General features: G+C 50.4%; 1 protein-coding gene across 4 annotated transcripts; it reads left to right on the top strand.

Moving 5' to 3' along the window:
• The first annotated feature begins 648 nt into the window (after positions 1–648).
• On the top strand, positions 649–21,150 carry FAM234A (family with sequence similarity 234 member A). 4 transcript variants are annotated; one of them, XM_066977515.1, is made up of 13 exons: positions 968–4,574; positions 4,876–4,951; positions 7,112–7,420; positions 8,479–8,595; positions 8,915–9,103; positions 12,935–13,065; positions 15,223–15,352; positions 15,796–15,934; positions 16,362–16,502; positions 16,719–16,797; positions 17,220–17,372; positions 18,243–18,345; positions 18,498–21,150. In XM_066977515.1, the coding sequence occupies exons 3-13, from the start codon at positions 7,156–7,158 to the stop codon at positions 18,707–18,709; spliced, it is 1,659 nt and encodes a 552-aa protein (XP_066833616.1). In that variant the 5' UTR covers positions 968–4,574; positions 4,876–4,951; positions 7,112–7,155; the 3' UTR covers positions 18,710–21,150. The 4 variants fall into 4 exon arrangements, with proteins under 4 accessions (XP_066833619.1, XP_066833616.1, XP_066833617.1 ...); XM_066977518.1 differs by lacking the exons at positions 968–4,574; positions 4,876–4,951 and adding an exon at positions 649–722; XM_066977516.1 differs by lacking the exons at positions 968–4,574; positions 4,876–4,951 and adding an exon at positions 4,984–5,000.
• Positions 21,151–21,543: the final 393 nt, after the last annotated feature.

The raw sequence follows: 21,543 nt of genomic DNA, 5'->3' as shown, positions 1-21,543 counted from the left end.
GTTGGAGTTTGAGCTCATCAGTAGCACTGGTCCTAATTTGATTAATTTTTTCTTGTACATGTTAAATTGAGAGGGTTGGTTTTTTTTTTTTCCCTTTCAGTGTTCAGCCACCTCATTTTTATGTCTCCAGCATTTGGGAGCTGCCTCACTCCTCCAGTTAAGGCAGACGGGCCTTGGCCCTGGTGTCCTTCTGTCAGCAGCTGTTGGTTTTGTGAGGGTGACCAAACCTTTCACAGACGCTGGGTGCAGGTGTGCTCGGAGGGAAAGCCGGGACTGATCTGTGCGCAGAGCCTGCCCGGCTCCGTGCTGCGCCTTCCCCTCAGAAAATGGCCGCCCCGGGGGGAGCCGTGTGACGTGCAGAGAGAAGGGCCGGGCGGGCACAGAGGGGCCCGGGGGGAGCTGCTGAGGGCCCGGGGGCGGCCCGGGGAGCCCCCCGTGCTGGGGGGGCCGCGGCCCGGCCGGGGAGGGCGGCTGTAAATAGGGCGGGGGGGCTGCGCTCAAACCGCTTCGCCTCGCGTCCCGCTGCGCGGCGCCGAGCCCCGGGCTGTACGGGCCGAGCCCCGGGCTGTACGGGCCGGGCCCCGCATTAAAGCTCCGAGCCTCGCTCCCCGCCTCCGCCTCCTTCTTCCGGCCGCGCGTCCCGGGGCGGGGCGGGGCCGGTGCCGGGGTTCCGCCGGCAGCCGGGGAGCGGCGGAGGGGGAGGAAGGCGGAAGGGGCGGCGGGTGAGTGCGGGGCGCGCCTGTCCGTGTGTCTGTGGGTCTGTGTGTCCGTGGGTCTGTCCCGGGCAGGGCTGGGGGGGCTCGGGGGTTGGCCCCGGGGGTGCTGCCGGAGGGGGGGCGGCGCCGCGGAGAGCTCGCAGCGGGCTGCCGGGGCCTGGGGCGAAGTAGGAGGCGGGTGTCGCACGTAGGTAGCGATAGGGCCGGGGGGGAAGGGTCTCAGCGAAAGAGGGGAGGCTCGGTGCAGGGGTCGGGGGGCGGCGAGGCGCTGGCACGGCTCCCCCAGAAGCTGGGGGTGCCCCGTCCCTGGGGGTGCTCGAGGCCAGGCTGGGTGGGCGCTGGGCACCCTGAGCTGCCGGGAGCTGTGCCTGCCCGCGGCAGGGGGTGGCAGCTGGGTGAGCTTTGGGGCTATTCCGACCCAAACCGCTCCGTGGTGCGGTCCCGTACAGGCAGCAGAAAGCCCCGCGCCTCCCCGCAGCCCAGCACACGCCGCCCGGCGTTATTGCAGTCCCCGCTGGATGTTTCCCTCCTCTGCAGGCCACAAGCTCAGTGTGCAGGCGTGAATTAGCACGTTCCTGGCAGAGAGGAAAACATCTCCGTGTCTCCAGCGGGGCGCCTCCACCTTTTTTTTTCCCCCGTATTTTGGAAAGTGAAAACTCCTCGCTAACTGCTGAGAGCCCTGGGCCCGGAGCTGGGGGGCGGCCCTGTGGGCCCCGAGCCTGCTGCCCCCGCTGCCTGGCCCTGCAGCGGGCCCTTCTCCTGTGAGAGTGAAAAAGGAAAAAAATAAAAAACACAAAAGGCAATTTCTGGGGGAGGAATGAGGGGTCTCTCCCGGAGATGGCCAGCAGTGACAGCAGCGGGTGGCAAAAGGCCGTCGCTCGGTGCTGCCCTGAGCCGCGCTCGGCTGTGGCAGCAGGAGGGACCCCGTGGGTCCCAGTCTGTGACCTGTGCAGTAAGTGGAGATCTGTGGAACAAGCTCTTGACTTAAAAAATGTAACTCCGCTTTTTCTTTTTAATAAATACACACCAAACGACTGCAGCGTCTTCTAAAGAGCTTTGATGCCCGGTGAGCTCCCCAGAGGACCTCCTCTGTTCAGTCTCTGGCAGCGGGGAAGCCGCTGAGCTTCTGATGCGAGCTGGGAAGCCCTGTGGACGCGGTGGGGATGTGTCTGACGCCGCAGGCTCGCACAGCTCGCTAATTAGTGCGCTTAGGGCTGACGCAAGGGGTCCGCAGCAATCAGTGAGGGCGAGTGGCTTTGATCCAGAGGCGCTTGCAAGTTCTGGGATGATAAATTGCCCGTGTTTTTGTTGCTTGGTTATTATTACTGGCCTAACCTATAATCAGTTCGACGTAGCTTTGCAGCTTTAGCGCTGTTCTTTAGGTCTGTGTCTCAGGATTATGCTTTCCCCGTTGCCATCTTGGGAAAATACTGGCCTGTGCTTTGCTCTTGACTAAACTGATCAAGTTTCTCCACTTGAATGTGTGACTGCATTGAAAACTGCCCTGGAAAACGTGACTTTGCTCCTACAAATGACAGGGGTATCGCTTCCCGAGACTACGTTTGGTTGTGCTCCAGAGAAGTTTCCAATTCTCTTACCGCGACTGCTCTCTGGAGCTTGTTGTGGCTGTCGTGGAGGGTGAAGCGTGATTTAAGAAGCACCTGGTGTTAACAGAAGAAAACCAGCAGGAATGTGGGAAGGGAGGGAGGACAACTCTAGCAGCAGTGCAGCTGTTCCTGAGCCCTGAGGTCCCAGTTACAAACCACGGCCTTACAAAGGCCGCCAGGGTGGCAGAAGGAGCCGGAGGCGCCCCGCGGTGTCGGAAGGGGATGATCTGCCTGCAGCAGTTCTCCCTGCGAGCCGGTGGCTGGGACTTCACGTCGAGAGAGAGTTATGAGCTGCAGGTGACCCAGCAGAACGATAAGCTGATGTATGGAGTGCAGTCTGAGTGCATGTGGAGAGCAGAATCTCAGTCTGGGGAAATCTTAATTGTTTTTTTCTCTTGACTGGATCCCGGTGTAAGTAGGACTGCAGAAAAGGGAAAAAATTGGCACGTTTTGTCCTTAATTTCTTGATGTTGCAGCAGGTGACTGCCCAGCGAGCTGACTGCAGTGCTGCGCGGTGCCTCCCATCGCGACCGCAGCCAGCTTTGGAAGACAACCCCGAGGAGAATGTTGCATCTTATGCAGAGCAACCTTTGGAAGCTGTTTGGTCGTCGTGGGTTACAGTGCGGGGTTTCAACAATTCCTGCTGGCACAAAAGAAACCTGTAAGGTGTTTTAAAGAACAGCACCACAAAAACCCAAAAAAAGAAACGCTGTATTTGGGTTACTAAAATGGCCAGTCCTAATCTGACTTTATCACCCTGTGAAAAACGTAAACGTGTTGAACAGCAGATCTAGGTGTGATATATTACTAGAAAATTTCCAGGAAGAACTGGCAGCTTGTGAGATTACTGTAATTAGGAATGTGTTTCGGTGTTTTATGGGTGGAAAATGAGTTAAACCTTCCATCACGCTCATACTTAAATGATTTGTGTCACCAGTTATCGTACATCTGACTTGATGTGGTTCTCTGCACTTCTCGAGCAGCGCTAGCTCTCTGGTAATGATAGTTTGTCCTTAGATTTAGGTGTAGCTTGGCACTGACCGCTTGCTGCGCAGGTTTCACTGGTTTGGTTCAGATCAAATCTTCCAAGCTGTAGCTTCAGGAGAAGAGGAAAGTCAGTGCGCCACGAAGGTGAGTTACGCTGGGGGGCTGTGCTTGTCCCGAGAGCGGCGGCGTTGCCGTGGGACAAGAACGGGGACAGCAGGGACTGTCCTGAGCAGGGCCAGCGGGTGCTCGCGGTGCTGGTGTGGGGGAATGGCCTTCAGAGCTTGGGGATGGAAGCGGGCACCAGCGAAGGAGGTCGTGTGAGGTACAGAGCCCTCTGGGTACGTTGGTCGTGTGCAGTCCCTAATTGTTTCCTTTTCTAGGGAGTTTTTCCGATGGTTTCTCGCAGCGAGGCGTCCCGTGCCCCAGCAGAGAGCCGGTACTAGCCACGAGGTGTAGCACAGGCACCATGTGTAAATAATGCAGTAGCGCGAGGTCGTGCCGCAGCGTATTTCATTGCAAGGTGCTCGGGTGCGTTAAACGTCCCAGTGAGTTATGCTGTGTCCTCTACCAGAGGGAGACAAAATGTCGGCTGCTGGAGGACGGTAAATCTTCTGAAGGGCCCAGTATCATTTTCTGCTTGTCTCCAATTAAACTGATTACCGGAGTTCTTTGTTGTTCAAAGATCAGTCCGTTTCATGTGCTGCCAGCGTGTACTTTGGCAACCGTGGGCAATGGGATTTCCTGCATTGTCTGAGTCTTTGCCATTGACCTTTGTGGTCGTCGTTCCAGCACTCCGTATCCTCTGGCAGGGGTGCGAAGGGCAGCGTTCAAATCCTGAAAGAGAAGAGAAAGGAGCTGCCTCAAAGGGGCGGAGGGCTGTTTGTAATCGGCGGCTCCTAGGGTTGTTGCTGCGAAAGAAGGGGAATTGCCGGGGCTGTCAGTATAATTATCACTTTTTTTTAATTGTTCTCATCCCAGCCTAATGACAGTGCTGTCATCTATAGTGACTCAGAGAAATCCGCCGTCAGCGCGGCGTTAAGATGGTGCCCATTCGGGACTAGGGAGAGGAGCCCGGTTTCCGTTGTGCGCTGTTCTCAGGAAGAGTTGCAGGTGCTGGAAGCACTCGACTGTGTCCTAGAAGTTTCCTGGCTTCCCGCCCCGTGGCTGCTGTGTTTGGAGTGGCTGCTCGGGCTGCGCTCGAGCCCCAGCACAGCCGTCACCGTGGCGTTAGAGGGGGGCCGCCTCTCCCTGCCGGTGAGAGCAGGTATGTTGGTGCGGCACGAGCCATCTGGCTCACTACGGGAGAGGTCACGTCACCGATTCCTGCCTTTTTCCCCCATTACCGGGCCGGCAGAGGCTATCGTTGCTCCGCTCCAGTAAATCATTTGCTCAGCATGTGACTGCGGCCTCGTACCTTGACCCTGCTCTCGAGGGCTGGCCGCTCCTCCTGAGGCAGAGCCGGCTCCCCGCTGTGCCAGCGAAGCAGTGCTCAGCTCGCTGCCACCGCGGCCAGGCCTGGGGGAGTCTGAATAAACAGCTCTTCCTTTTCTTCTTTCCGTTTGCAGTCTTCCCACCGCTGCCGAGTGCCTGCCAAGTGCTGCAGTTGGTTCTGAAGCAGCCAGCCTCGTGGAGTTGTCTCAGGTGCTGCTCGTCGACTGACGGGAAGGGCAGATGGGGTCTTTAGAGTAAGGTCTCTGGAAGATGCAGCTTCTGCGCTATTGATTTAATTGAATTTGCCTGGTATTGCGCAGCCTGAGTTAAATTGTCTGGAGCGAGATCTTGTACTCGATGTGCTATCTCAGAATAAATGCCGGAGGGCTTAGGTTGAAGTGCTTCAGAGCTGCAGCCTTGGCCAGTAGGTGGCTGCCGGCCGTGTGCCAGGCTGTCCTGGTCACCGGTTGTGCTCAGCCTTCTGCCTTGCTGTACTTCTGTTCCCCTTACAGTTTGTCCCCCCTGCAGTGGGACTGGAACGCTCAATTGCTCCTTCGCTCCTTTGCTGTGCTGTCTCGCCGGACTTGCCGTCTTTACCTCCGAACACGCCCGGCTGGGCAGACAGCTCTCGTGTGGGAGCCACCCCTGCGAGGGGCTTCTTGGGGCTGCTCTTTGCTGCCCGGCTCTCCTCTGGGCTCCTCGCTGCGGCTCCTGGCCGCGGGGAGGCGAGATGTCAGCTGTGTGCGTGGCACCTGCGCCGGGGAGCCTGCCCGCTCGGGCTCCTGTCGCTTTGAACCTAGCAATGGACTCGTGCATCAAACGCGAGGCGTGACGAGCCTCCTCGTTACGCGAGGTGAAGGCTCTGCGTCGTGTGGTGGTGCTGAGTTTAAGTTATTTTCTGCTGGGGAAGTAAATCGCTCAGGCAGAAAAGCCGGGCACGTGACTAGTGGGGCAGTGGAAAATTGGCTTGGTTGTCGTGTTTATTTGCTCTGATAAAACTTCTTATGACACCGTCATGCAGCTTTTTCCAAGGCTACTGGAATACATTGTTGTTTATTTCTTTCCTCCTGCTATTTTTTTAAAGAAACACTAGAGAGAGGCCTGAAAACTGTGTTTAGTTAGTTTTTATTATTATTATTGTTGTGGGTAATGTTACAGACTTCTGTAACTGACTAGGTTTTTTTTTATTCCTGTTCAGAAGATAATTAGCAAAAAACCCTCTGGAACTGTAGCTGTAGCTCCAAGTATTCTGGCAGAGGCTGACAATTTGCTGCTTTGAAATTACCTCTGGAATGTAGGAGCTCCTTTGAGTGCCAGAAGTTGATTGAAGTTGTTCATCTTGCCTGTCCTCCTCAGTCTTGTATTTGCCATTTTTCATTTACTATGACCGCTTTTTTTTCGAGCATTTGGGCTGACTGCAGATGGTCCGGGGCTGTGAATCCAGAACTCCTGACTCCTGCAGTAGAAAGTAGATGGGAAGGGTCCTGCTGGTTGCAGTTTCTGCACTTTGCTGTACTCGCTCCACCTCTGGAGCGGGAGGGAGGAGCCTGGCCCTATCCTGCAGAAAGAGCTTTTCAGTCAAGCTGAGGAAAAAGTGGTTTGATTATTTGTGGGAAAGGGAACCTGTCTTCCCCTAGTGCACTTTCATTAATTATAGATTATGATTTATAGCAGGAGAAAAGAAAATAGCAGCTGTTAGCTCCTCTTCCATTCTGATGAAATCAAATTTGCCCAATTTTAGTCTGAATTTGTGCTTTTGTTATCCTCCAGAGAGGAAAGTAATTGTTCTCTTGCCTACTGTAGGGCTGGGTTGCAACACTTATCAAGTGGTTTCTTGTCAGGGCTGGTGTTGAATAGCTTTGTTGTGCTCCTACGCAAAATACGTTGGTGTTTGTTTCTCTCCCCGGGAAGCTCGTGTGCTCATTACACCAGGGAACATCTTTATGTTAGGAAATAAAGGTCACGAGTGTTTCCTTTCACCTCTCCAGCCAGGAGTCAGACGGAAATATGCAGGAGGTGGTGAGAAGTCTTTTCAGCAAAAGGCGCTTTTGGCGTGTTTTTCACGAGGCAGCCAGTCCGTTCAGCACAGAAGCCATCACCGCTTTTGTCCTTGCTCCGGGTCTCGCGGTGCTGATTTCCTGCTCTGGAGACCGAACACTGCTATTTCGGGCTCCTGCTGCCTCTCCCCGTTGCTCTGGGTAGGAGACCTCCGGTAACCAGAGGTGCTTTATGTCTAGCTGTGTGACAGTGCGCTGACTTGCCACCTCCTGTTAAATGTTTCCAGTGTGAACATCAGGTAGTAACAAAATATTTTGTCATTTTTTTTCTATATTCCAAAATGTGTTTTAACTGCTCTTTCCATTGTTGCAGGTGAAGGGGGAGAAGGGTGTCTGAATACTTATGAGTGAGCTGCGATGGATAACAAAGACTCAGAAGCTGAGATCCACCCTCTGAAGACAGAGGATGTAAAAGCTCAAGAGAACCATGAAAACTTTGTTGAGAGAAGAATTATCAGCAAGCAGTCATCGCAACTGTCTCGGCTGTCCCGGTGGCGCACTGCTGCCTTCTTCATCTCGTTATTTCTGTGTCTGATAATTGTGTTTGCTTTCTCGTTTATCATTCCTTGCCCAGAGAGGCCTGTTTCAGAAAGAACATGGTTCCGAAACTATGAAAATGCAGGTGAGCTTACTGTAGCAGAGTAAGTACTTACCAACAGTTCTGTTCCCTTACATGCTGCAGATTTGAACTGTGGCTCTCTACCTAAGCACAATCTGGGGCTGGGCCTGCAGGGGTGCTCCCTGTGGGAGCAAGAACTGTGAATACCTGACCTGGATAAGCAAAGGCCCACCATAATTGGAGTGGCCTTCCAGGAGGTGCTTACAGGATCTAATGGAAAAATTAAATGCTGCTCTGAAGCACTAACAAGGTAGCAGACTGCTCTCGTTTGGAATAAAAGAAATAGGGAAGGGTATCTAGGAATAAATCTCTGTTGCAGTTGGGTTTATGAAGTGTTCCCTTGAAGTTGTGCTTAGGTTTGGGGACCATTAGGCATCTTTTCCCTGTCAGTATGACTTTCTAATTTTTCTCCGTGGCTAACAGGAAGGGGAATAGAATAATTGCATCTTGCTTTTTTATTAACTGCACAAATTTATAGTTGTTTCAGTTAGCTCTTTAACCTTCGTACTGCTCCTTGGTGACTGGGCGTTTGCTTCTGTCAGTGCTTTTCTTTAACCTTGTGTGTGGCGGTTGTATGCTGTTTATGCTATAAACACAGCAGTGTTCACCAACAGGGGCTGAACTTTGTGCTTTAATGCCTAAATCTAAAGTTCTGCTACTTTGAGCTAAAGAAGGGTGCTTTTAGCTGAGAGTGAGAAAGATGATATAGCTGGGGCTGGGTTTCATGATTTGTTTGTTTGTCTTTTTTATTTTGGGAATAGCAACCCCACACCAAGACCAGAGTTGTTCTTTGTTAAACATAGTTCAAATTCTGGATGCCTGGCTATAAAAAGAGACAAATCCTCTGAGGGATGGAAAAAAAAACCCTTTGGCACTAACTTCCAGGCCTTAGTACTCACGTAGATGCCTTTTTTTAATACAAAAGCCAATTTGTCCCAATGTTGTGCTGTCAGAGATGGAGGCAGTGAGTAGGACTCTAGGAATTTGTGTTTTCCTCTAGCTAGCTGTGTTGGTGGTTGAGGCAATCCTCACTAGTGCCTGGCTTGTGATCTCTTTTACAGTGGCTTACCAGTTTCTTGCTATAGAAGATGTGAACAAGGACAAAGTGCAAGATGTCATCTTTGCTTTCAGAGCTAGCAACGGCAGCGGCAGCTCCAACAATACCTGTTTGGACGAAGGTAGCCAATTCTGAAACAAAAGGCCTTGTAGTAAGGGCTGCTCCTTCTCTTTTAGTTGTAATTAGTGAGGCTGCTGTGGCAGGTGTCCTGAGGTGGGTGCTAGTGTTGGAGTAGTGCCCATCGTGTTGGTTCTCCTCTGTGTCATGAAGTTTGAAGCAGTGTGTGCTTCTGTTAGAAGAGAAATGAAGATAAGGGCCTGGGAGAGACAACGGGGTTAGCAGGGTGGGGAGAGGGAACGGGGCAAGGCACAGCACCCAGGCGGTGCAGGGCAGTGGAAGTAGGCACAGGCAGGAGTCCCTCTGATGCCTCTTCTCTTCAGGTCTCCCTTCTCCATGTGCCTTCGTTGCTGCCGTGTCTGGCACAAACGGCACAGTGCTGTGGGAGAGTCCTGCTGCCGAGGAGGTCGAGTGGATGGAGTGCGGCATCAGGCAGCTCGGGGAGGCTTCGGTCCCGGGTTGCCTTGTCGTGGGGAAGCCGGCGTCGCTGACCGCGCTCGGCCAGCAGAAAGGTGAGTGGCAAGTGGGATAGTGCTGGGCACAGGGGACGGTGCTGCTGGCGTTCCTCACCTGGTGGCTGTCAGACCTTGGGAACGGGGGACATCAGCATGACATGACAAGACAGTACGTGGATGATGTGCAGAGCATTTATCGTCTTGAAAACCTTGCCAGAGCCATTGGCTGGGCCTTTGAGAACTGCCTGTTCTCTCAGCCTGTCTGTTCCAAAGACTGGACTCTGCTGTGGTGTTTTGTGCCAGCTGCTGTATTATAAGAACAACTTTTCAACAACTTGTGAAACAGGAGAAGCAGTCACTAGCTGCGAATGTTACTTTTTGCTCTTGTGAGCTGGGCACAAACCCGTGATATTTCTCAGTCATTTGTGTGAGTGCTAGGAGTTCCTGCAGTGGCAAGAACTGTGGCAGTTTTAGGGATTTAAGATCTAAAGTCATCAAGGGGAGTATGTAGAAGTACTCAGTGGTCTATTTCAGTAGTCTAGGGGTTTGCCTGATTTCTCTGGAAAGCCTTCTTCATTTCTGCACCTATAGATGGGGGGTTCTTCATTGTCTTGCCTAAAGGGGGAAGGGTGAGGGTAAAGAGTGCCTGTACTTCTCTAGGAACAGGGCAGTGATCATCCGTTACGCCTTGAACCTTCCTCTCTGAGGAAGACTGAAATTCATTTCCATTTGGGGGGTCACTGTTTCAAAGGTTATAAACAATGCATGTTCTCTCTTGGAAACGTGCCTAGGATCCTCCCCTCTGTATCCAATAGCGCATCCCTTACACCCTGTTTTCCAAAAGCAGAGAGAGAGAAATAGCAAGAGAAAAAGCTGGAAAAAGGGATCTGAGGAAAAGCTGCTACAGCTTTTAATTTCCATTGTAGCTGGAATGAACAACACACACACAACTGGAAAGCTTCTGTACCAACTGAGATATCTTAGCACCATTTCCTTCATCAACAGGCTTTAGCACGGGCTATTTATAGACATTAATGAAGTAGTTGCTTTTAGGTCAAAATATAGATAGGTGACTGCTGAGCCAAAGCCGTGTAACTGAAGGCAACCACAAAGAAATAGCACAAGCACGTAGAGAAACAACCAGGCTGAGCCACAAGTCACAGGAACAATGTGGTAGGAAAACATTCCACAGATAAATTAAAAGCAACAGATGAAAAATTGATCCCAATAGAAAGATGAATAACCCAGCGGTTGACATATTTGGTACCTTTTTGCTGTGGCTTTAAGTAGGTTAAAAGGGGTTTCCTAGTGCAGTTGACTTTTGCTATGGGTTAGGAGGGCAGATCAGAATAAAATATCAGGTTAAACCTATTTAAAGTGGCAAAGTCTGACTTTCATCGTGTTGTACTACTAATAACAGTAGCCAGATTAATCTTTAGCTGTTAATGATTCACCATGGAGGATTGGTGAGATTCCAGGGATCTCTACCTTTAGTCTCCGCCTGTAGGATTTTTGATCTGAAGATGCAGATAGAGTTAGTGCTTTTCTGTCAATCCAAGTTGTATCAAATTTGGCCTTCTTCATTGCCAGAATAAGTGACCTGAGCAAACAAGAAGGAAAGCATAGCTATTGCATGCTTCTGTCTGTGTGGGACATTTAACATTCCTTCATGTGAAGATAAACAAGCCAGCTGGGACACAGGAGTTCAAGATTAGCTTTTTCAGGTCAAAGCAGAGGTCTGTGTAGCTGGGTATTCTGCCTCTGCCGTGGCCAGAAGCAGCGTTCAGAGGAAGAGCATGGGAGTGTGTGGTGACCGCTTCTGTCTTTACCTTGTCCTCTGGTAGCTTGCGCTGTGAACCCTGTGAGCAGTTCTGGTCCTCGCTGATCTCCAAAGGGATGTGGCAGAAAGGGGACCACTATGATCAGATGTCTGAAATTTCTTCCGTGCAAGAAAGCACTAAATAAACCAGAAGTCTTCAGCCAATGTGTGACAGGCAGAAAGCTGTCTATGAAATTATGAGCGATATGTAAAAGAACAGGGAATGGTTCTTTCACGTCACAGTTCTTTGCTCAGTGGTTCTTTTATCCAGCAATAGGTTCAGAAAGCAACAACAACAAAAGGGACTAGCTCTGCACATCCACTATATGTTGAGGGCCAGGAACTTAGAGGTGTTTAGTAAACATGTGGGCAGCGACAGAAGAGTTTTAGCACTGCTCAGTGCAAGACACCTGCCTTTGGCTCCGGTAGCCTGTGAGCTGCAGACTGTTACACTCGGGGGCAGCAGGGAGTTTGGTTCCTTGGAGTGAGAGCTGAACTCAGTCATTGACATTTTGAAGTCCTAATTTTATTATTCCTTCCAGACCGAAAACAGAACAAAACCCTTCACCCATATTGGATTTCTTGTCTAATTTCTATCTTGGTTTATGTTGCCATGCTTTTGCAATGGTCTTGGACTCTGAGGAAGTATCGTAGCATTCCAGATGGCTGCCAGAATAGTCAGATCTCCTGTTAATAGGGCAAGGTGGGATTGGATTCACAGTTCATGCTCTTTGGGAATTGTGTTAGAGCATGAAAGGTTCTTAAGTTCTTTGTGTTAAAGCTGTCTCAGTTACCTGTATGTGTTTGTTAAATCAGACTTCTTTTTTTTCCAGAGAGTAAGAGACCTTCCTCCAAAATCATTTTCCCTGTCTAGCCAGCAAATAATAAAGCATTATGCATTGCAATATGGATTTCAGCAGCCTGATTTTACTGTTGCAGCTTTGGACTACGCTGAAGCCAGGATATATTTTTTTAAAACTTAAGTTATCTTCATAATTTGTCTGCTTGTTTTTTTCAGGGGTAAAATTCTTTGCCTTCACATGATTTCCTAGGGGCATTCTTCTGTTTCATATCTGTTGTCATAGTAACAAATCCAAGTATCTTTTTTTCAGTGTTTCAGTAAAAGCTTTGATGGGATCACACCGGCAATACAGCCTGCCTTAAATTATTGCAGACAGCGTAGGGTAGTAATTCCTTGTCTTTCAGTACAACTGCCTTCATGACAAAGAACATGATTACTTTGCATTCCTGAACTGCTGATGGCTGTGTAGGATACTGTTTAAAGGGGAGGGTAAGCATTTCCCTTCTGAGCACCTAGATAGACACTTAAGTCTTCCTTGAAAAGAAAGGAAAAAAAACACCACCAGTCTCCTCTCTCAGCAAACTGTGCTGCAAATTCTCCTGGTGGTGTCTGGAAAGTCACCAGCAGCCCTGGGCAGAGTGTATCTGAGTAAAGCCAAAGCTCTGACACCTACATTTGCAAGCAAATGAAAGACAAAATTGTCTGAAGTGCTGTGGGCCTTCTTCAAGCACGGGAGAGAGGAGGGATGTAAACTGAGCTGTGAGGGGTCCTGTTGGCCTGGAAGTTCTGCAGGAGTCAAGTCGCAGGAAAATGCGTTGTCGGGAGTAGCCGTAACACTGTGATCAGGATTCAGCTTCTTTATGATTTTAAAATGCCTGCACAAATTTAAATGCAGAACAACAAGATTTTGGCTTGCTAAAAGGAAAGGGTTCTCCACGGCATGAACATACCGGAAAGCTTGTTAAGGTAACACACAAAAAAGCCAGCTGTTCTTTGTGCCTTGCTGATTGACTTGTGCCTAGCACATTAGCCTGCCTTTGTGCAGGCAGCTGGAGTTACTTTCCACTATGAGCTGAAATTGTGGATACAGGGACTCATTGGAAATGCAGAAATGCAAAAATACCCCATGATGAGCATAAGTGTGGTTGCCTTGTGGTGCTGATGGGCTGTAAATGGTTGCTTGCTGCAAGGAGGAGCAAGGGTGTTTTAATGCCTTTCAACCTAAAGTGCATTTTAGTGAACATTTCCCAATGACTCTGTCTTCTAGGGGAAGTTCAGTGGAGACAGTCAAATGACTTTGGAGCTAATTATACTGTGCTGACTCCCGTGTCAGTGATTCCAGATGTGGATAGTGATGGAGTTCAGGACCTGATAATCTTTATTGCTACAGGAGATAAGGTATGTCACTCTAAAGCTATGATAAACCCTGTGACCAGACCACAGGGCACGGCAGGAATGCTATTTATTTCAGTCTTGTAGCCTAAGAGGAAGTGCCCAGAGGCCTCTGATACCTGTGAGTTGGGGAAGGTTCTTTCCCACCCTGCAGAGATGTACTCTCAAATCCATGCAAGTGTTTTATGGCTTTAAAAAAAAATAAACAAAAGAACAGCCAGGAACCCCTCTCCCTTTTCAGTCTGTGCTCTTCACTGCATGTTCTTAGGCTGTATGTGGAGGAGCGTGCCTAGGCAAGATAAGGTTGCAGTTTTCTGGGACAATGCTCGGAGAAGTGGAAGTGAACAAACCCTGACAGGTTTGGCTCTTAGATCAAAGTACATCTGACAGCCAGTGCTTCTATACAGCCAGTGGTCTTTCTGATACTTTATGAGTCTGTGCTTACGGTCTTGCTTTGCACGGTTCTCTTCCAGGTGTCACTGCGCTGGTTAATTCTGACAGGTTCATTCAGTGAAATAGTTCTAATTGCCTTACGTCTGTTCCAGTATTGCGTTTTCCCATTTCTTAGAGGGGAAAAGTCATGTAGCTTAAAAATATTTTTATCATAATCCGTCTGTATCCATGACTGAGTGATGCTCATCATCTGTATGCGCAATCGGTCCTGTTTAAACCATGCAGAAGTTATGGTTCCCTCCAAGTCTGAGGGGAGGAGTGGGAGCCCTGTCTCCTCATACCAGAGCACTCTATAAGCAGATTGGGTTTTGCTGAGGCATTGTTGCTGCCAGAGTCATCAGAAATTCTATCCTCTCTGACTCCTACATTTCTCTTCTGTTTTCTTTCCTTGCTGCTTTTGCTATTCCAGTTATCTCAAGTCTTTCTAGTTTTTGTTGTTCTTTTAATCTTAGCCAGTCAAGGAATGGTTGAATGTAGTCTCTGTTCTGCGGAACTGCCATATGATTTGTTTTCCATTTAACCTCTCTAGCTATCTTGGTATGAAACCCCTCCCTCCCTCTGGACTTGGCATGTACTCTGTCAAGTTAAGTAAAAGTACATTGTGTTTTGAGAAATCGCAGAAATGGTGGGAAGCTTGAGTGGAGCTCTGGAGCTGGAGAAAGGCAGTCCCTTTGGAAGGGAGATTCAGAACTTCAGTAAATTAGCTTTGTTGCTAACAAGGGCTGAAGCTGCACATGACGTTATGCTGCAGTTTCCTGAAATGGCAGGGCTTTGAGCAGTCTGCGGGGAAGGTTCTGTGTGCTTGGATAGTAGGGGGTTTAGATGGCGTTTTTTTCTTAGTGACCCCTACCTTCTTCAAGCTTCAGCACAGATACATCCTGGAAAACAAGACATTTTTCAGGATACATCGCCTGTAGCACCTCACGGAAGGCGTTAGGCAATGCAGTGAGTAAGGTGCTGTGTGTTCTCACTGGCTATGTGACTGCCACTGGCTGTTTCTGTCCCTGGGGCAGCTGCTGCACCAGTGCTTGCGAGTAAAGGTGAAGCAGTTCATCAAGCGCTGGTGTGCATCTCCTCCCAGTGCGGGAGGCTGGGATCAGCTGGTGGATGTGTTGCACTCCCCCCTTTGGCTGCCTGCTTCATTCTCCCCAGCAAGCTCTATCCCTTATTTGCCTACCGGGCTCTCCAGGGTGACTTCAAGAGCAGCAGACTTTCTTTTTCTTCCCTGTTTGTCCCGCTCAAGGAGGAGGAAGGAAGGTCTCTCTTCTTGTCTGACTTGGCATCTCTGCTGGATGTTGCTTCTCAGTCCTAGCGTGCGCTGCTCCCCCCAGACCGTGCCTCTTGCCCAGTCATTTGAATTCGATCCTGTCTTTATCCTTTATTCTCTTGGGTGAAATATTTTGAGTGGATTCTGTTGCTCTGGTACCTGCACTAAGAGCGTAAAGAATCCTGGCATCTTTTTTATCCCTATGGACTCAATGTCAGCTGTAGGAGGAGTAGATTAGGGCACTGAAAGTATTTATATTTAGCAGAGCTGTGTTCCCTGGGCCTTGTCAAGCCTGCAAGGAGAGAAAAAGCTGTGCTAGCTGTTCTGCCAGCACAGTGCTTCCTGCAGGTGACATCAGGTACTACGGGAAGCCACTACATGAGAACACTTGAGTTGGAGTGAAGCAACTTTAACTTTTCTTTTTTAATCCCATTGCTGTGTAGATTAAGACCTTCATCCATTCAGGAAGAAATGGCGAAGAGATCGGCTCCACTGAAAGTCTGGACATGGGTGGGAAGGCTCATTATATCAGTCTGAACCTGGGCTCCTCCTACTACTTCCTTTTCTATACAGGTACAGCCGTGTTCAGGACTTTAGTTGGAAAGAATGATTGTAACTGTGAAATAAGTGTTACTAAAGAGTTGTTGGAAAGAGTGTTTTACATTCTCAAAAGCTGTGTCATGGTTCCACGTGGTGAAAGAGCTATTTGAGGCAAGGTGGGACCTTGCTGAAACTAAGGGTTGGTACATACTGTAGTAATCTTATTTGAAAAAACGTCGAGAATGTAAGTTTTAAGCAGCCATTTAAATAGCAAGTGATTATTGTGGAATGCTTGGATTATGAACAGATAAGTTGCTAAAAGCATTCAAAAAGGCAGGCTTGAGTCTCAAAATATTGCTAAAAATACAGTTCATCATTCATCTGCCAGATTCGTTTCAGACATTATCTGGAAATTTGTGGAGTTCAGAGCAAGTGCAGGATAACTTACCTCCCTCATTTTTGCTTTGTTTGCACAGCCAACTCTGTCTATGCATATTCCCTGAAAGATCTCTACAGTGCAGCAACTGGGATGGAAAATAAGCTTCCCAGCCTTGAGCAAGATCCTCAGTGGGAGAAGAACATTGACCCAACCACACACCGCTTCTCCCTTCCCAGGCATGGTGTCACGTCTTGGTTGCTGGTGGTTTGGAGGGCACTGATGTTCCTGACAGGACGGATTGTTCTGCCGTTGTTCTTTCCTGGCTATGTGATTTGGCCTAAGAACACATCTAGACCTTGGGGAGAGAGCTGGCGTTGATAGTCTTGTCAGGGTTTCACAGTAAAGGAGGGAAAGCACATTGTGATTTGTATTTGAATGAAAGTGGAGCATAACTTGTACCTCAGACAACTGATTCAGTGTGTGGCAACTGCAGAGCCTGGTGCTTCACCTCCCAGCCCTGCTCGTCTTCCCTGCTTGTTAGGATGAGCCTCTGACTTTTTATTATGCAGGGGAAAAAAAGACAAAAAAAAACACAAAACGAAACAACAGCAACAAAAACATCCCCAATCTAGAAAGCGTAATCAATTCTCTGTTCTTGTTTAGCTCTGGAGACATTCGTTACCTTGCAAAAATTCCCGGGGCATCACGGGAGAACATCCTGGTTGTAAACTCGGAGACGGCTATGCTGATCAACCCACAGAATCTTCAGACTTTGTGGAGCCTCAATGTGTCCCATGTTATGAGGTAATGTTGCCTACACAGATCGTGTGTAGCGTTTTCAGGTTCCCAGCAGCAGTGGTCCTGGCAGATGCTATTTTTTTCGTTTGAAACATAAAAGCCTGCAGTGTTGTAGCAGTTGAGTCTCGTACAGGGGAGTTGCTGGGAGGCTGCTCTGAAAGATGAGGGTATGCGCAAGCCGTCAGGTTGTATTATGATCTGTCCATTCTTTTCCTTTCTCAGTGAGCCACTGCTTGGTTACTACAAACCTGATGTTCTTGGTGTTGTCCTTGAGAGTGAGATCGGGCCCAACAGGAAGAAGGTTTGAAAGCTCTTCCTTTTAACTTCCCTTTTCTCTCTCAAGCAGGCATTGAGCTGAGGGCAGCTGGTACAATGTGCTGCCTCCAGCTGATTTTAGAAGGCTTTTAGCTGGAAAAAGATCTCTTTTAAGAAGCTACTGAAGCCAGCCCAGGCGCTTTCTCTTCTCAGCAAGTGACTTTGATGACAGAGCTTTGAACTCCTTGAAATAGCTTGAAAAAGTTGAGACTTTACTCTAACATGGTCCACCCAAGGTCTCACAGCTCTGTGATCAAGTGGAAGCTCAGCTTCAAGTATTTCCTCGTCTTCCTATGTGTCAGATACTTGCTCCCATAGACAGTATGAGATAGAGACAGCTGACTTGGCCTCTTCTTCATGGCTCATAGAGCTCTTTGATCCGAGTTCCTTTTCTTTCTTTCCTGCTAGGTTATGATTGTTGAGGGCGGATCTGGAGCAGTCCAGTGGGACCTGAAGCTGAACTCTAAAGCAGAGAGCCCGGGGCCAGCCACACTTTCTACTGCTGATCACAGGTCCACCTTCCTCATCTGGGGTGAATACAAGGTAGCAGGAAATGAAACGGTGGGTAGTGCTGCTGGATGGCTGCTGTTTTCTCAACTTTGGGTCAGAATTGTCTGGAGCCACCCCCTTTACCCAGTGTTGACATTCAGATCTGTAGGTTCTACTAACACTGCAGCATTCTGCACAGGGTGTGGAGTACCCACATGTCTGTGACCAGTCCGGTCTGCTGGCAGCATGCAGACCTCCGCCTGTGGTCTGGTCTGTAGTAGGTCCTTACCATGTCCGTAGCAGTGTCCCTGCTCACAGCTGGTGGTGGCGCCAGCGGCTTTTGTCATCCTCAGCCTGGCTACGTAGAGAGAAGGAACGTAGTGGCTGAATGAACAAAGTAACTGGATTGCCCAGAGCCTTGCCTTGGTGTAGTACTGCAGGTGAGTTGAGAGGCTGCTGGCTTGGTACCCCTGAGGCTGCTGCTGTTTGGTCTGGACCTTCTGCAGCAGTACTGCAGACTGATCTCCCATGGCCACGTGAGCATCCTCACTGTGCTCCAAGGCAGTCTGCAGCGGCCCTGATATGCAGCTCAGCTATGGAGCAGTGGCTGGCAGTGTCAGTGACAGTTTGTGTTGGAGGGTGCCTGAACACCAGCTGAGTTTTCTGTGCTTTCCTTGCTGAGTCTACTAGCCCGAGGGCAAAATCTGTCTCCTGCGCATAGCAGACAGGCCTGCTATTTGCAGGAAGGTTGGGCTGGGGAGGAGGGCACCAAGTGGTAAGTAAAATCCCATCCCTGGTGCTGGTGGCATCCAACAGGATGAATTGACTAGATGTAGACAAGTATTTGGCAGGATGTACTCCGTCGAGCATGAAGTAATAGCTGAGCCTGGTCTCTGGGATAACGTGTGTGACTGTGTTCTGATAGTGTCCGGTTGGTTACAGGGATCCACAGCTCCTCAGCAGAAGCTGTATCTTTTCCATCCTTCCTACACTAACGTCCTGTTGGAGCTCCGCAATAACACAGACCAGATAATTGCGTTCAGTGGTAAGTCCTGGCCTTGCAGCCCTCCAGCAGGGAGGTGCAGGAGGACACCGACTTGTGGTACCTCCTGGGCTGCCTGAGTGCATGGTGGTGGGCTTGTGGACGGCCTGAATGGAGACCTGAGGCCGGGCTGTTCCCTCTGCTCTGTGTTACAGCCACACTGTTTGAGCGGAGCCGTCATGCCTGCTATGTGCTGTTGACGGGGCCTCAACCCAGCGAGGAGCCAGGGCTGGTATCTCTGATGAAGCGCAAGCTGAAGGAGGATGTCTCGGAGAGCAAGGTGATCTGGCTGAGCCAGGTGGCTGTGGACAGTGAGCAGTACATCCGGGACCGCCTCTACAGGATGCGATTCCACAGCCGAGTGTGAGTTTGCTGAGAGAGCAGGAGAGGCTGCTCTGGCCCCTCTCCTCTGCAGCAGTGCACTTAACAAACCCAGATCACGGATTCAAATGGGAAGCTGCCTTTCTCGATCTGCAAACCAAAGTGTGGCTGGCAGGGAAGCTCCCCCAGTGCCTGGGTATGCCCAGGCTGTTGGAGCAGCTGCCGGTGCCTCCATTGTCAGAGCTGATGGGACTTCAGTGCTTGGCCACCACTGAAGTGTCGTGAGCTCAGGGATGAGGGCTTTCCCCTTGGTCCTTCTGTGCCCGCGGAACTGTGCTGACTCAGCCTGTATCTGGAGGAAAACATGCTCGCCGGGGATGCCTGAGCTGATTATTTCTTGGGTGCTTGCATGAGAAGTGGCGCTTTGGTGTGTGGTGTTAGATTTCCTTTCTGAGTCAGCTCTCCTGGCTGCAGGAGAGGTGCTTGACTGCAGATTCATTTGCAATCGCCCTCTTCTGAATTTGGGCCCCCCCTTCAGTAATGGGTATGTGTAGTGCTAGACCCCAGCCATGGCTGATGACTTGGCTAGGTCTTACCTGTGCCAGCAGAGCACAGATTAAAGTTTCATTCTGTTCAGAAAATGACCTTTTCACCTAAGAATAGCCCCATGTACCCCACCGTGCAGTCTCAAGCCTACCCGTGTGCTGCTTCCTTTCCTGCCAGGCTGTACAGCACCGATGACACCGACAGGGAGCTGGTCTCCCACCTGATCCATACATCAGCATTCCCCCAGACCCCCTTGTGATTGTAGGCAATACAAAAACATGAGGCTTGCTGCTCCCTTCAGGTGTGGACACCACCTCTCCTCTTGATTTTGAGGTGCCAGGGGATCTAGGACACTTATTAGAGTAGAATTGCACTTTAACCTTTCCTGGGAGCTTGGCCTGCTGCTCCTGGGAGCTCTCTGTACTCCAGGGGCAGTGCCAGCTAAAAATAATAATTTGGTCTTGCAGCTACTGAGGAGTCTTTTCCAAGTTCTGTCCCCTCTGCCAGGAGGCGGGCAAGCTGCAAGACAGATGTAAGCCACTCAGCGACAACACAAGCTGTATCCGCAGCACAGCTCCAAGGAGAGCTCTGTGCTGCCTCCCTGCCCCTCGGATTGAAGTGGTGCTGGGGGAGGATCTCCGGGTGTTGTTTTCTCTGAAGGGGCAGCCTGGCGGCCCGAGAGAATGGGTCTTGCTGGCTGGGACGGGTTGCTGTGTGAAGGTGATGTCCCCTTGGAGACGTCTTGAGTGTGATGTGTCTGCTCTGCCCTGTTCCTGGTGGGCACCGGTGCAGGCTGTAGGAACGATGTGCAAACAGCCTGGAAAACAGTTTGCGTAGGCTGCCCAGTCCTGAAAGCTGCTGTCCCCACACCAGCTGCGCTGAGACACAGCCGCTGTTCGCACACTGCTGGGCGTCCCTTTGGCAGGTGAGAGGAAGGTGGACAGAAAACACAGCTGAACATGGTGGAGTGTGCATCCTAAAAAACCTCTCAGGTTTTGTGGTGCTGGAGGGGGGTTAGCCAGGGCCTTCCTCCCTCATGTAGTCTCAGCTTGGGGCACCTGCAGGCGTACTGTAGGGTGAGCAACTTGAGACAGAACTTGAGAACTTGTGCAGGTCCAGGAATCAGTTCTCTCGGGGCAGCCACTGAGATCTCCCGTGCTGCAGGGCGGCTCCGGGCGCAGGCAGCTGGGGTCACGCAGAACTGTGCGTGCAGCCGCGGCTCTCCCAGCCTTGCAGGAAAATGAGCTGCAGCATCTGCTGCTGCGGCACCTGTGGCCTGGCCATGCACCTACCCGCTGCTGCCCCGCGGCCCGTAGCTGCCGAACGGCTGCACTTGCACCCTCTGCCCGCGGCCCGTCGCTCAGGCAGTCAGAGCTGTGCAGGATGGGTGCCCGGTGGCCTGGATCTGCGTGGTCGGCGCAGATTGCATCCCGCTGAGGGTCCCGGGGCAGCGAGCATGCCCAGGCTTTATTCTCGCCGTAACCACGCTGGCTCTCTTCCTCCTCAGATCCCTGCGCAGGCCTGACCTTCTTGGTAGGCACACTGAATGTTCTCCTTCAATAGTGCTGGGTTTTCAGCTCTGGGGGGGCTTTTCCGGCTTTAAGTTGTCCGTTCATGTTTCCAAATACTTTGGAGATCCCGAATTCCCTGTGGCAGCTCAACTAAAAGCATCAGTGCCAAACCAGCACCTTCTTAACAAAACAAGTCCTTTTTGCAGCTTCTTTCCCTGTGTAATTGTTTTTTTGCAGTATTTAATGAATGACTTTGTGCCTTGATTCAATAACTCAGATGGGTGATGATGGCATTATATCACTGTGTTATGCATTAGTGTGTTTTTTAACACTACGACTGTTTGGATTGGTTCTTTAACTTATTGCAAATTGTGCTGTATAGGACTTGGTCTAACTGTAATGGTTTCAATAAATCCTCTTTTGCATTGTTTGTAAATGGTGCCATGCTTTTTTTGTGGCTGCTACCAAACAGCTGAAGTTATACAAGAATTCAGAATTTTGGCAGCCCTTTGTGTGGCTTCCCAAGGGCAGAAAAAAACCCTTTTTGGGAGGGATCCAAGTGTCCTGGTGATGCTTGCAGCTTGTCTTTGGCTCTTTGGCAGTAGGTGCCCACCTCTCCCCTTTGTTATGGAGGTCATGCTCGCCCTGGACAAGGCTTAAACCCCGGGAAGCAACTGGAATGTGACAGAGCTGCCAGCTGAGCTGGTGCTGGGCCAGGGCTGTTCAGTGATAGCAAAGCGTAACGGGAAGCAGCTCGTTTTCCCCTCTGGCAGAGGCTGGGCACCGTGCTGCTAGAAAAAAGGGGTGCCTGGCCCCTGTGGCT

The sequence above is a fragment of the Anser cygnoides genome, chromosome 15 (assembly GCF_040182565.1).
Source record: "Anser cygnoides isolate HZ-2024a breed goose chromosome 15, Taihu_goose_T2T_genome, whole genome shotgun sequence".
Lineage (NCBI taxonomy): Eukaryota > Metazoa > Chordata > Aves > Anseriformes > Anatidae > Anser > Anser cygnoides.
This window is presented reverse-complemented; position numbering and strand designations above follow the sequence as displayed.